The 15769-nt window shown below is 35.3% G+C and overlaps 1 protein-coding gene across 1 annotated transcript in view; it reads left to right on the plus strand.

The window, feature by feature from the left end:
* alcama (activated leukocyte cell adhesion molecule a) overlaps positions 1-15769 on the plus strand; it is a 255318-nt gene that overhangs the window by 227261 nt on the left and 12288 nt on the right. The window contains 3 exon segments of the mRNA XM_030154323.1: positions 2667-2788; positions 9867-9996; positions 14513-14539. Of these exon segments, the coding sequence (XP_030010183.1) occupies positions 2667-2788; positions 9867-9996; positions 14513-14539 (279 nt within the window).

Raw genomic sequence — 15769 nt, forward strand, 5'->3', positions numbered from 1 at the left:
TCTGCAATAATCAGCTTGCTGTAGGTAATCACTTATTACAAAACTACCTGTGGAAAAAGTAAAAAATATTACTTTTATCATCAGTAAAGCGACAATCTGTTATTTACAGCAGCTGTCTGTCTGCGGAAATAAGTCTGTGGAGTGGAATAAATGTCATAATATTACACATATGTCTTATAAAGAGACGCATACTGGCATAAAACATAGGAACATACATTTGTAAATACCTTCCCTTTATTCACAGTCCACCCTGGTGAATATTAGATGTAATTGCCTCCTGTGGTGGCACTAATTCTCCTATCAGGTTCCATTAAACCATAGCAAAAAAAAAAAAAAAAATCAGATTGAAATGACGCCATTAATCCTTAAGGGTCCATGGTCATGGCCCCATGACTCAATCACATGACATTTTCAACACGTCGTAGCATCGGCAGTCAGTCACGTAGACCACTGGGGATAATTGCATTTGAAAGTGATTTGAACCCAGAGCAAATAACCGTGAATAAAAGTATGAAAATGAGGTGGGGGGGTGTTATATTCTGACCATATCGTTGTCATTTTTTGTCCCTTTTCAAAACGTAAAAAAAACTGGACAAATCTGCGCATTCTAATCCACAGACTGCGTTAGTATTACAGGTAAGGGTGAGGATAACCCCCACCTGAACCAGATGCAGAAATCAGGAGGACTGGGAGGGGTGAGAAAACCAGAGAAAACGCATATGTAAAGATATGCTTTTATGTCAAATATTTGAGTATAGTTTTCATTTATTACAATTTTAATGTTATATACCTAATATTTGGAACCAATTATTCACTTTTAAAGTCTTTGAAAAGGTTCGTTAAGCATCTTTGTGTTATTTACGCAATAAATTATATACATTTTTCAAATTGGATTTTGTATTTTTGTGTGTTTTTTGTACTTTTATGTTGATATAGTAGGTTAAAGTGAAAAAATAATAGGCAGGTGAGATAGATGAAGTTGTGCTGAAAAGAAAACATACCAAACATGGGTATGGTAAACATTTCTTTGTATAGTACATAGAGGCAAAATCAAAAGTACTGAAGAACAGCCAAAATAGGCTCAGACCCCTAATGGTTAAACAGTCAAACCACAAACAATGAAGAATAATGTATTGATAGTAATGGAAATATGACATTGTTCTGTTAGAGTCATCCAGCTGTTTTCATACAGATGAATAGAATCAAATTTAGCAATTTTACAAAATGATCACAGTTTGGTCAAATAATTACAGTCAGCCAACTGTGTAATAATTGCACTGACAGTATTAATAAGTCTTCCAGTTGGGATAGCAAAGAGTTTTTAATCTGAAAAACAGAGGAGCCCACATACTGCTCCTGCTCAGTATCGTCATTTATTCATAAGAGTAAAATTTCAGCCCCTGTGGGTTTTTGTCAAAGAACGTTTAAACCGATCATTACTACAGTCATGTTCAATGGTTCTGAAAATGTTGAAATGGAAATGTTACCTTCCAACACACCTTCATGTGAGGCAGATGGATGTGGGCATGCCTTTAGTTAACCCTTAGGGGTCTGAGCCTAATTTGGCCGTTTTTCAGTATTTTCGATTTTGCCTTTATATGCTATATAAAGAAATATTTACTATGCCCATGTTTGGTGTCTTTTTTTTTTCAGCACAACTTCATCTATCTCATCCGCCTATTATTTTTTCACTTTAACCTACTATATCAACACGAAAGGACAAAAACCACACAATTAATATAAAGTCCGATTTGAAAACTGTGTAATTTATTGCATAAATAACACAAAGATGCTTAACGAATGATCTGAGGTCTGTGCTCTCCGAGTGCTTTTCTAGTTAGTTGGTTAGGTTTTTAAAAAAATTATTTTTATCAGTTTCTAGAAATTCCAGGAAACCCCATTTGAATTCCTGGTGACCCCACGTGGGGTCCCGACCCCAAGGTTGAAAAACACTGGAATAGATGGTGCATATTTCACAGTGATCGGCCCAGTTTCAGACTGTTTTCTCAGATGGATGGACAGGCTATATGACTCATTAGTCACTTTTCCATTGGACGTCTGTGCAAAACTTTACCCATATTTGCTAAATGTCGATAAAACAGAAGTGCGTAATGTCCTTTTTTCTATTAAATCACAAATGTGATGATTTGTTTATTAATTATTGGGAGATTACACAAGAAGTCATTCCATAAACATGGAGACGAATGTAAATATGATGTTGATTTACAGATATATTCATTATTATTATATATTACCCCTCTAACTTGCACTAAATTAAAAAATGATTGGGTTTCCTGGTGTGTCCACACATACCGCAGCATGTTTCTTCTTCTTCTTCGCTTGTTGTACCATACGTCAACATCTGTTTTTTTAATTCACCTGACTCTAGTTGCGAGAAAAGGTCTTTCCATTGCAGTTTTGCGTGATATACCATTTGCATTGTGCCTGAAAAACCACCTCTTGCCAGCACAAAAACTTTTAATCAAAAAAGGAGACTTTGGGCGAAATTGTCATTTTAACATTAGATCAGTTTTTTATGCACAAGTTATATTTGCACAATTTGAGGGTCAATGGAAAAGTGACTGCTGAGATACTTTGCTTTTCCTGTTAAATGTTTTTTTTTTTTTTTTTTTTTTTTTTTTAAATCCTGCTCCTGTTTGTTTCAGGTGGTCCTGTCATCACCAGTCTGACCAAAAAACGCGCCCTCGATGCCACCCACAAAGTCCTGACCTGCGAGGCTCAGGGAGTACCAGAGCCCAGCTTCCAGTGGAGCATTAATGGCACCAACGTAAGTGCTGTGGAGTTTAGGATCATAAAAGCAGAGATGTGTTGAATTCAGCTGCTTGTACTGCAGAGAAGGAAACTGCCACGAAATGAGGCGAGATAACAGCAAACAGCTGAGTGTGGTGTGATTAAAGTGTTCTTTGAGGATCCTGTCAGAGTTCACTTTGCTCTTGCAATTAAAGTGAAAGAAGGGCTCCTACTGAGGTTTTCACTCAGTTCGTCCGTGTCTCCGCTGTGAAAACCCTCCGCACAGTATTTTTGCTCACAGTTTGCTTAGTGCAGGGCTGTTTTCGAGGCCATTGTGAAGTGACTCATGAGCTATCGACTGACTGAGATCTGTTTAAGCCACAATGGATCAGTGGCATTTGAGTGAGAATAATGTCTTCACTTAAAGCTGCCTAATTGTTTTGTTAGGGTAAAAAACTGATGGTGGCAATTTTCCACTCATGTGCCATGGGCTTCGACAGCAGTAATGGATTCAGAAATATGTGTTCAGTTGCAGGTACAGTTGAACAGAATACAGATACAGTCTCAAAATCAATATATTCATTCATTCGTTCATTCATTTATTTGTTTTGAGCAGAAGAATAAATTGAATATTTTTTTATGTACAAGGAACTAATATCAGAGCAATTCCATTAATAAATAAAGATGATCAAGACAAAATAGCAGTTGCCATGTACACTAGTAATAACAAAATAAATTCAATATGTTCTGCTAAAAAAGGAGTGGGAAGAAGAAAACTTATTAAATCCAACCCCCATCTCACATTGATACAACAGAACACATGACTTTTGTTTCCTTAATGATATAATAACATCTGTTTAGAGTCCTAATAATGTAAATAACAGATAGAAAACAGATTAGGAAAACTGAAGTATATTACACTTAGTAACTATCTAAATGATAGTCTGCAGAACTTTTAATACAATATATATTCTATTAGGGATGCAAATTATCGATTATCCATTAATCATTAGTTGGTTGACCTTATCGATCGATTAACTGATTTTCCAGCGAACCTGAATTTCTCTTTCCATAAGGTCTATAAGAATAAAAGCTAAATATTTTTTTATATACTTCATGAAAAAAATCATGTCATATTCCTACATGACTGATTTATTGAACCATTGCATGCAGTACAGACAATGACATTTATGGAGAAGAACTAAAGAAATTCAACAGAGAAATTCAATAAAATAAATGAATCTGAAGAGGGACAGTTTAGAAGAAATGGGCATTTCTGACTTTGTATCACTGACATGATGGGTTCCACACCAAACCTGGAATGAGACTGAGATTGATGAAAAACCCACGTGTGGATTAGAAAAACCACTAGGATCGACACATTTAACACAGTGTCTTTATTTATAATCTGTATAAGACCATTTACACACGTTTTCACATCTAATGCACTGACACCTAGGGAGATTTAATGTCCATATTTGGGTCCTATGTTTGGACCCAATATTTTTATTAAAAATGCATTAATTATGGGATGGCTCAGAGCAAGAGTGTAATTTTTTTTGCATTTATCTGAGGTCATCATTAGGTCCATCCTGGGGGGAAATATGTCTACATTTACCTTTTATTATTTGGTCTAAAAAGCTGGAAGAGTGATGACTGTCTTTACCAATATTGTAAAACATCTCCATTTTCTAGAACAGATGACTTACACCACAGGTGTCAAACATGCAGCCGGGGGGGCCAAATCTGGCCCGTGAAAGGTTCCATTCCAGCCCCACAGGATGAAAGTGCAAAAATGAACCTGAACAGTCCAGGTTGTCAAAATCATTTTGGTTCAGGTTCCACATACAGACCAATGTGATCTACAGTAAAAATAACAACACAATAACCCATAAATAATGACAACTACAAAATTTCTTTGTGAAAAATTATGTGGAAAAAACTGAAGTGAAAAAAATAACATTACACTGTGAAAATATTTACATTTACAAAACTATTTTTTCACAATAAAATGCAAATAAATACATAAATAAAAACAAAGATGAACAACCCGAAATGTGCAATTTTAACAATATTCTGTCCGTTACTAAATGTTTTGTGCATTTATGGATCCACTGTGATCTGTAGATGTGTTAATAACAAGAGATGGAATATTGTAGAAATTGTTCAAATTTTAGTTCCAAAATCCAAAATTTTAACAATATTCTGCCTGTTACCAAATGTTCATGTAACATTGTGTGTAATGTACATGTATAAATAATAACTCGAGGCATAGTATTGTTAAAATTGCACTAATTTTTCAAATAAAATTTCTCTTTTTTCAGGTTATTCACATCTTTTTTGTAAAATTTAAATATTTTCATAATATAATTGGGGTATTTTTGTACTAAAACAAACAAAAAAAACTTGGATTTGTCATTATTTATAGGTTATTAAGTCATTATTTTACTGGTCTGGCCCGCTTGAGATCAAATTGGGCTAAATATGGCCCCTGAACCAAAATGAGTTTGACAGCCCTGACCTACACAATATGACTTCAGAAAGAACTGGGTGAAGAACTTTGGCATGTCTACATAACCTGTGAGACAAATTTGGAACCATTAAGTGTAAAAAATTGTGTTGTTTGTCTAAGCAATACAATCTATGTAACCCCTTGACCTCATGACCTGTTTGTTTTGTTTTTTGTTTTTGACACTGTAAAAAAAAAAAAAAACTTTCATAAATAATGAGTTAAAAAAACAAACTGGAAAAGTGCCAGATACCAAAATAAACCCAGTTTTATTGGCGCTTTGCACCGACGTCACAGTTATCACGTGACTAGGGGTGCAGCGCCATGGTGGACAGCAAAAGCAACACAACAAACAAATACATGTATGACGGATTATGACTACCAGCACTGAAAATAAAGTTTTGGAGTTGTCCTGCGAAGTGACTAACCTTACTGGACGACAGAAAGAATGCTATTAGGAGAAGCTAGCGATAGCAGTGCTAGCTACCGACCCATACCTTCTCCCTCCTGACGTGTTTACGGATCTCGCAAAATCCTCCAGTCTACCAGAGTTTAAAGCACGTGATCTGTACCATTCTGTTCTAAATGGAGTGTCCCCATACACAGGTGCTGATCTAAAAGTATACAAAAGTCTAGATGATCCTAGTTCTAAGTCTTAGGTTAGATTACCCAGCCTCTGTACTGCGCTTACGCTTAATGTATCTCATTATGGTAAAGGAAAGATACAGCTAACGTTAGCTAGCTAGCTGTGTATGTTTTTGACATGTTTCCCCCATCATGCCATCAAAACTCAAATAGACTGTAACCAAAGCAGCTCTAATTAACGAACATTGTGTAATAATGTTAGTGGCTGTCATAAGTAGCTCTGTTGTAGAAGCATCTGCCTTTCTACTATCTACACACAGTCATATGTACAGATCCACCACTAGAACATATGGCACAGCATAATGACAATAACAGTAGGACATAGAACATAGTGTAGCTGGTAAAAAAAGGCAGCCACTACAACAGAGCTAATATAGAGGGTACGCACGTGATGTCACTGCTAGTGGAAGTCACCGTGGTTACGTCCACTGAGTGGCAGAAAGATGGAGATGAATGGCAGCGTTGGCTTCAGTACTGTCTAAACTTAAGAACAATATTTAATAAAAAATGAGGAAGAGCTGTTGTGCGATTGATTGTATGAACAGGTTTGAAAAGCAGTCGGAGCTATCGTTTTAAAGACACCGAAAGACAAAGAAAAGAGAAGTAGATGGATCCACAAATCCAGGAAACCAAACCTAGGTTCGTGTCAGCTAATATTAATTTATGCTGTATTTTTGGGTAAAATCATTCCTTAAATGACGTATTGTTTTGGCTAACGTTACTTCTTAGTAAAGCTCTTGGTTTCATGATCAGATCTTTCATGGTTTTTGTCTTCATTTTGTGATTCTGAACCTTGTCCTCCTACATGATTTATAAACTAACTTAAACTGAGGCTAACCTAGTTTTTCAAATACGGGGGAACTGGAGAATAAAGCTACGACGGAGTATTAGGACCACATGAGAAAACAAAAACACTTGCCACTACGAGTATAAAGTCATAAAATATTGATATAAAACCCGTAATTTTATGATAATAAAGTCGAATGCAAAAAGAATCACAATGTTATGAGAATATAGTTGTAGTTATAAAAAAAACTCAAACGTCATTCATTTATGAGATTAAAGTCGTCATAGTCCAACAATAAAACCATAATATTACAAGAATAATGTCGTAATTTAAATACAGGTGGGAAAAATATCATAATTTACAAGAATAAAGTCATACCCTGCTGGTCCACAGCAGTAGTATCTGTGTTGTATAAAGTACTTGATCTGAACTAGACTCAGTAAATCTCCTCAGTACCAGTAGATCATACATATATTCACTGGAGTCAGTACACGGTCTACTATAAACGGACTTTGCATCAGCTGGTTCTCTGCCTAGTTTTAGCCCCTGGTTTTCAGCGATGATGAAACCATGTACAGGGTGGGGAAGCAAAATTTACAATATTTTGAGGCAGGGATTGAAAGACAGTGTATGACCAATTAGTTTATTGAAAGTCATGAGAATTTATTTGCCACAAGAAAATTGACATAATAGAAAATGTTTTTATTCTATGTGTCCTCCTTCTTTCTTAATAACTGCCTTCACACACTTCCTGAAACTTGCGCAAGTGTTCCTCAAATATTCGGGTGACAACTTCTCCCATTCTTCTTTAATAGTATCTTCCAGACTTTCTGGTAATAGTTTTGCTCATAGTCATTCTCTTCTTTCCATTATAAACAGTCTTTATGGACACTCCAACTATTTTTGAAATCTCCTTTGGTGTGACGAGTGCATTCAGCAAATCACACACTCTTTGACGTTTGCTTTCCTGATTACTCATATGGGCAAAAGTTTCTGAAAAGGTATGGATAATAGTGTTAGGTATGATTAGGACATCAATATATGTTTGGTTTCAAAACAATTGACATAGTGCCTGCTGAGAAAAAACAACTAAATGTTCATTGTAAATTTTGCTTCCCCACCCTGTATATTTGTTTCAGGTAAAAATAGCGATGATCCCCTACACCCTGGATGTCCGGATACATGATTTGGGGTCACATGTCAATGTTCGTGGACCACTTGTTCTGTAGTAGCTCATTCAGATCCATGTCCAGTCCAATTGTCCTTAATTTAATTTCATATTTCACATTTTCCTGGTCTCCCTGTGTTTACTGCTATACTCCGTCGTGTTGAGCAGGTTGGTTTTTGCCACTCAGTCTGACTTAGAGGGGCGTGGCCCGGAGGGAAGTGATGTATGTGCATACCCTCTATTGAAGGCCACTTCTGACAGCCACTGGAACATAGTGGCTCATCGTAGTTAACCCAGTCTAGCCACCTAGCTAGCGTTTGGTGGAGCTAATATGCTAATATGGACACAAACAGAGCCTGCTCTATCTGTGATATCAGGTCCATCATATCCAGGCTCTGTCTGGAACCCAGCTGAAACCATGGGTGTCTCTGAAGAAGGATGGAGCTGTTGTTTGCGACCATTGTAAATGTAAAGCAGGGTTAAAAAACAAACAAAAATGAGAATGTTCAGATCAAATTCGATATTAGCCGGTTTGCCGTCCAGTGTGCAGTCCGGCACTTCCGCCATCCATCATGACACTCGTTTGCAGCGCGAACAGAGCGTGATGTAACGTGCAAAGGGTCAATACAAGCATCTATATGCAATAATAGTGTTAAAAAATTGCAAAATAATTTGAAATATTTAACCCTTTCATGCATAGGTCACTACAGTGGACAGTTATTCTACAGCTGTTCTCTTGTATATTAAAGGGTTTTGTTGTTTTACTTCCATATCAGCCAACACAGTGGACACGTATGCATCATCCCATACACTGACATTCATACCATTACTGTAACGGTGCTGTTCTTGATAAACCTGATCTGCAGTGACATGTTTGAATGTAAATCAAATGTTATTTGTTAGACAAAAAGGTTTTTGTTTTTTTTTTGCATATTATCTCCATGAAGTGAGTAATTACTAGCATTAGAATATGTTAAAATGTGAGAAGACATCAGATTAGCAGGATTAAAAATGTTTTTATTTCATTGTTTTCATATTACTTTCTGATATTGGGTTTTAAACACATCTTTCTTTACTTCAAAAATTAAATGCATGGATATTTTTGTAACGCCATAGAAACTCGATCACATTGTTTTTTCCATGGCTAAGGAGGAATAAAAACACTCAAAAAATAAATCTTGACTCAGGTTCTCACAATTCATGCATGAAAGGGTTAAAGTATGTTTCTCAGGTTGAGTCATTTAACAGAATTACAAATTACATACAAGGACATGCATTCTATAATCTTGTATAATCTAATGTTCTTTTGCATATGATGTTATATTGTCTGAGGCTTCGGTTTCTTTCAGTGTGTGATCAAACAGCTGCAGTGGCATAGATCACAGTCAGCTGTACAGGGCATGAATGTAAAGAGGCCTTAGTCCGGATTTTAGCAGTTCACTAAAAATGCAGTGTTGCAGAAAGTGTCAAATCCTGGTGAAACGCAAGGAGGAATACAAAACACCGGCATTTCTTTATATTTTAATTTGCCATTCTAATCTCTTCGACAGCTTTTCATTGCAATGAGATTGATGTTCAGCTTCAATGCCGCTCTCATATACTTTGCACTCTATCAATTTATTCTGTGATGAACTTCTGCAAACCTCATCTGGAGCAGGTAATGTTCTAACACCCAGGCAGCACCTCTCTGTTGGCTCCAGGTTTTTTTGGCAAGGAGGGGGATGTTTTGTGTTTACCTCTGCATCCACAATGAGTTTGCATTTTGGCATTTCCTGTCAGACTCCCCCTGTGTATCGGCTGAGTTCAGCTCCTTGTCTGATGTCGACATTTGCAGTATTTTCCTCCCATTATCTGTCGTCTCCCCTCCTGTCAACCAATATACAAAATATTCCGTGGAATGGAAAAGTCGAAAATGTGTGCGTAAATAAAGAAGCTGAACTGGAGTGTGTGTTTTTTTGGCCTCAAAATATTAGTAAAAACCCGTTATTCCCGTGCTTGTTTTCCAGGAGGAGAGCTCCTACATCAACGGGAAGGCCACCCATAAAATTACTGTAATCCCCACCGTGAACCTGACCGTCACCTGCATCGTCAGCAACAAACTGGGAGAAGATGCCATGACCATCAATGTCTCCTCTGGTAAGTTACAGCTGTACACTCTGTGAGCAGTTCAGGTGGTAGTTTAGAGATGTATGAGGGGCAAAAAAAACTATGTAAAACTATAAGTAAATGGGAGAAGAAAAAAGATTTTAAAAATTCCTGAAAAATTAAAATTTTGACCTATTTTTCCCAAAATGCAATGACTTCTATTCTGGGTCACTGGCAATCTAGAAACCAAATTTAGTATGAATTCAACCAACAGTTTTGCTGCTACAGATATGTGAAATGTTGCCCAATATAAGTAAATGGGGGGAGGGATTTAAAAATTCATAAAAAATTTAAACTTTGACCTACTTTTCCCAAAATATAATCACATCTATTTTGGGTCACTGGTAATGCATGAACCAAATTTGGTGTGAATTCAACCAATAGTTTTGCTGCTACAGACGTTTGAAATTCCGCCCATTATAAGTGAATGGGAAAAAAAAGATTTTAAAAATTCGTAACAAATTTGAACTCTAACCTACTTTTCCCAAAATGTAATCACATATATTCTGGATAACTGGCAATATATAATCCCAACTAGGTATAAATTCAACCAATAATTTTGCTGCTACAAGCATTTTAAATTCCACCCATTGTAAGTAAATGGGGAAAAAAAAGATTTTAAAAATTCCTAAAAACTTTTTACTTTTATCTACTTTCCTCAAAATGTAATGACATCTATTCTGGGTCACTGGTGATCTATAAACCCAATTTAGTATGAATTCCACCAATAGTTTTGCTGCTACAGACAAGTGAAATGTTACCCATTATAAGTAAATGGGAGGGGGAAAAAAGGAGTTTAAAAATTCATTAAAAAATTTGAAATTTCACCTACTTTTCCCAAAATGCAATGACATCTATTCTGAGTCACTGGCAATAGATAAACCCAGTTTGGTATGAATTCCACCAATAGTTTTATTGCTAGAGTGTTAACAATATCTGTACATAAATATAATAGGAGTAAAATTATGGAACATCGTTGATAAAGAATTAAAAACGTTAAAAGCACATCAGTAACCACATCTAAAATGATGTTTAAAACTAAGGTATTCAATAAATATAAAATATCAGGACAAACTAAGCCAATTATCAGTATGAATCTAAGATTTTGCTTAGATTATATTGTTTATCTATGTTATTGTTTAAACTACGCCATCTTGTTATCTTGTTTTGTTTCTGGAACTTTCTTTTTTGTAAATAGTGTAGGCATAAATAACTGTTGCTTTTGCCTACAACTTTTCACCCATGTTTAATATAGAAATCCAAACTGTATATCTCTATGTATATATCATGTTCTGTTAAATGGACAAATAAATTACTTACTTACTTACAAACAAAGAAACAAACCGAACCTAAAACAATACCCCTTCCCTTCCATTCGGGCGGTATTAAACATTAGGTACATGCTAATAGAACCATTATGGGAGGTCTGTAAGTGCAGGTAAAACACATATGATTGTGTGTTAGTTTAATGACATTAACCAAAGTGCAAGTGTCTGAACTGAGTATGAAGAGGCTAATTTATGCATATTTTATTACACTTTTCACTGTGGTGCTGCTTTTTATTGTGAGCTAATGTATCAAGCTGGTGAGCACTAATTAGGTAGCATTAGTTGAAAACAGCGAGAGAGACAAATGAGTGAAATTAATTTTGAGCTTAACACTGGAGATGGATACAGCCATTCTCTAAACATTGTTTTTGACATTCATTAAATCGTTGAATTATAAAAATCTGATTTGCAGCGCTGGGACAGATCCTCTCAGCCAACAACCCCACTGACCTCCTGCAGATCCGTTTTTTCTGCAGCTCAGCTCTGTAGGAAACAAATAGGCTACTGGTGACTCCATGATTGCGTTGCTGGCAGTGTGAATTCAGTTCGATGGGCTCTTGCCAGCAGCTTTCTGCTAGCAGCTTGATTTCTGAAGCCTCATTTTAATAATGACTACTTAGTGTAACAATGGAATTCTGCTCCTGTAAGAAAAGAAGTCACATAAAATGGAACGCCATCTAAGTAGAGCAAACACCAACGCAAAGCCGTTCTAATGTTAAGGCCAATTCAGGCTGTATTATCTATTATGATCAACCCACCCAGAAGATAAGAAACTTTAATGATAGGCTCTGTGAAACTGGGTCATTTTACTCACTTAAAGTAGGATATTTCAAAGTAAATATAGCAAGAAAAATAACACAGATGGTGCGTTTTATATAATTATTGACCAGAAAGAAAAATATTCCTCCTGAAACGAACACTGCACTTTATTTATACCCACTAAATAAGACCGTAACAAAATAACATATTCGTAATAACAAAATGTGAAAGATATTGAACTCCAGAACATCAGATTTAAAAACTGCATTGACCCGTAATGGGACTGCTTTGAACAACAAAAACAGCAAATTGTGACTCGTATTTGTACATTTTCAACACATCACAGCTGCATTGTGTGGAATCGTAGGTATCAGGTCTCTATATTGCTTACAAAATAGCTTAAGTATTGATTTCTTTGCTCCAGCGTAATGTTCTTTGTACCCACAAAGAAAGGTTGTAAGACTGGTGAAGATTATTTGCTTTTTCTCAAAGACACTGATGCAACAACCATCAGATGACAGTGTATCAGTGGACTTGTAGTCTAACTTGTAGTCTAATGTGTGTTTGGTGTCTCTGAAGTGAGTCCGAATGTGTTCTGTTGTGTCTTTTGTCAAGATATGAGAGTGTTGAGGTTTTCTTCAGGGAAAAAAAAAAGTCATGGAGTCCTTTTTGACCTAAACATGCAACTATCATTGAAGCGCTTTGGTCTAGGAGGATTCCACACTGGGAAAAATCTAAATCTTACCAAGTGTATTTTCCTTATTTCTAGTCCAAATATCTCATCACACTTAAAATAAGACAGAATCACCTAAAGAGGAACTTTTCAGTGAGATAACTTATTTTTAGACAAGAGATCTGGAAAATCTTTTTTCAAGAAATCTTACCAAGATAATTTTCACTAATTCCATTGGCAGATTTTTTTGTTTTTTTTGCTTGAATTAAGCGAAAAATCTTGAATTAAGAAAAAAAATCTTGAATTAAGCAAAAGCAAATCTTGAATTAAGCAAAAGAAAAAATCTTGAATTAAGCAAAAAAAAAAACTTGAATTCAGCAAAAAAAAAATCTTTAATTAAGTCAAAAATAAATCTTGAATTAAGCAAAAAAAAATTGAATTAAACAAAAAATCTTGAATTAAGTAAAAAAAAAAAAATCTTGAATTAAGCAAAAAATCTTGAATTAAGTAAAAAAAAAAAAAATCTTGAATTAAGCAAAAAATCTTGAATTAAGAAAAAAAAATCTTGAATTAAGATAAAAATTCTTGAATTAAGAAATCTTGAATTAAGAAAAAAAATCTTGAATTAAGCAAAAGAAAAAATCTTGAATTAAGAAAAAAAATCTTGAATTAAAAAAAAAAAAACTTGAATTCAGCACAAAAAAATCTTGAATTAAGCCAAAAATAAATCTTGAATCGAGCAAAAAAAAATAAAAAATCTTGAATTAAACAAAAAAAATCTTGAATTATGTAAAAAAATAATAATAATAATCTTTAATTAAGCAAAAAAAAAAAAAAAAAAAATCTTGAATTTTATATCTCACTGAAAAGTTACTCTTTAGGTGATTATGTCTTATTTTAAGTGTGATGAGATATTTTGACTAGACATGAGAAAAATACACTTGGTAACATTTAGATTTTTTTCAGTGCATTGTTCGTTGCCAGCAATAATGAAGTGATAATGATTGACAGTGAAGTGGTTTATTGTGTTTAATGAAATGAAACTCAGCAGAAAACTGACACTGTCACAATAGAACCTCAGTGACTTCACTTTGGTGGTTTCCCTTTCTGAACGCACTGCATTGTTTGGCTTTGTTCTGTTTTTTAATAGCTCATTTAAACCTTTAAACCTCAACAGTGTGTACACTTACACATACATGTCCTCAGTGTAGGCGATTACACCATGTCTATTATGGGTATAGTAGAATAAAAGCACAAACAAAACCCAGTATATGTAATGACAGGCCTGGACTGTCAGGGGCTAATGCTAACGCTGCTGCACTATTCTCTCATTTCATGCACACATGCTGGGCCATTGCAGTTCCTCCTCATTCTCTCTTCCTGTCTGTGATAATCCTCCTTTCTTTTGTCTCTCCTTTCACTATCTCCCCGGTTTGGCTGCATTTTTTGTTTGTGGCAATGCAAAACCTGTCTCATCTTTTCCCTCCCCATGCAGTGAACAGCCGCTGCCTGTTCTGTGCTCTGAAAGCGTAAAATGTTGCTTTTAGACGACATTGTTAGTTGCCAAGGTTCACACGCAGATTGGTGTGAGGAGAAAAAAAAACAACAGTCAATTCACAGTTGATCCATGAATCATGAACGTGTTTGATCAGTGTTTATCAGGGTTTAGTTTCATCTACATTACATCACATTGTTTTGTTTTACTTTGATTTCTTATGATTTCTAATTTTTTCATGTTTGATTTCAGTTTTTAATGAAGAAAAAGAGAGAAAAGGTAAGTTTTTATTTCCTTTTTCCATTCCTTTTACTTTCTAGACTCTTAGTAGCAAATCCTCTGTAGCCTTTTCTTCTTCTTCCTCTTCTTAGAAAAGTCAGATTTTGGAAATAAACCTGTGTAATGTGTCTCCACTATTACTTCTCTGACTGTGCTCCCGGTAAACATTCATCACCTTCCCCTCGTACATAAACTGACCCATAACTCATCACTTCACATGCACCCTCATCTCAGCTTTTCCATCTTTATTAGTTCCTTCAGTCTGGCTCACTCATGCAAATGAGCTCTCTGAGGCAGATTAGAAAGATTATCAAGAGCATTCGATGGTTATTAAGGGACTGCACGTAGTAGTATTTGTTAAATGATGAAAACACAATCTTCAGACTTATCCATGAGTCACAGATATTGCAATAATTGCATTTCTCAAGCATATGCATAAATTAGGCGCTGCTACATTAATAAAAGTATTCAAAGTTTATGACTTTTCTCAATTAAAAATGGTACAGCAACAGCTTGAAAGATTAAATATCAGCAAAAGAACCTGAATGCTCTGTTTTTTAACCCATAAAGACCCAAATATACACCAGTGACCAAAAGCATCTACTGATCTAAACTGTTTAATAACTTTAGAGCCATTAATCCTATCAATACATGGAAATAGTTGGTGTAAAATGCAGTTTGTCATCTTTTCATGGTCATCAGATATGACCCATTTGGACGTGCAGAGGCTCCGTAGTTACCGTGGAAATACCGTCATCTTCTACAACATTGATTCACCAATAAAAACCATAGAGTTGGATCAACGGCAGTAGTGTTGCTTTCGTCAATGAAAATTATGATGAAATATCTTTGTCAAAGAACCTATACATCAGGTTTTTCTAGAAAAAAAAATATCACTGATCATGTAGAGCAGGGGTGTCAAACTCATTTTAGTTCAGGGGCCACATTCACCCCAATATGATCTGCAGTGGGCCGAACCAGTAAAATAAAACCAGTGAAAAAAGTAAAATTACATTATAATAATGTTTATATCTACATCGTTTTCCTTAAAAATCTGAATAATGTGAACAACTTGAAATGTCTTAAGAAAAACAACTGCAGTTTTAACAATATTCTGCATCAGTTTAACAGTTTATCATTTACACATGTGCATTACAACTTGCAGTACAATTACAAATGCTCATAATGTTGATAAAACTGCATTTACTTTTCTCAAGACATTTCACATTG

Source organism: Sphaeramia orbicularis, chromosome 14 (genome assembly GCF_902148855.1).
Source record: "Sphaeramia orbicularis chromosome 14, fSphaOr1.1, whole genome shotgun sequence".
Classification (NCBI taxonomy): Eukaryota; Metazoa; Chordata; class Actinopteri; order Kurtiformes; family Apogonidae; genus Sphaeramia; species Sphaeramia orbicularis.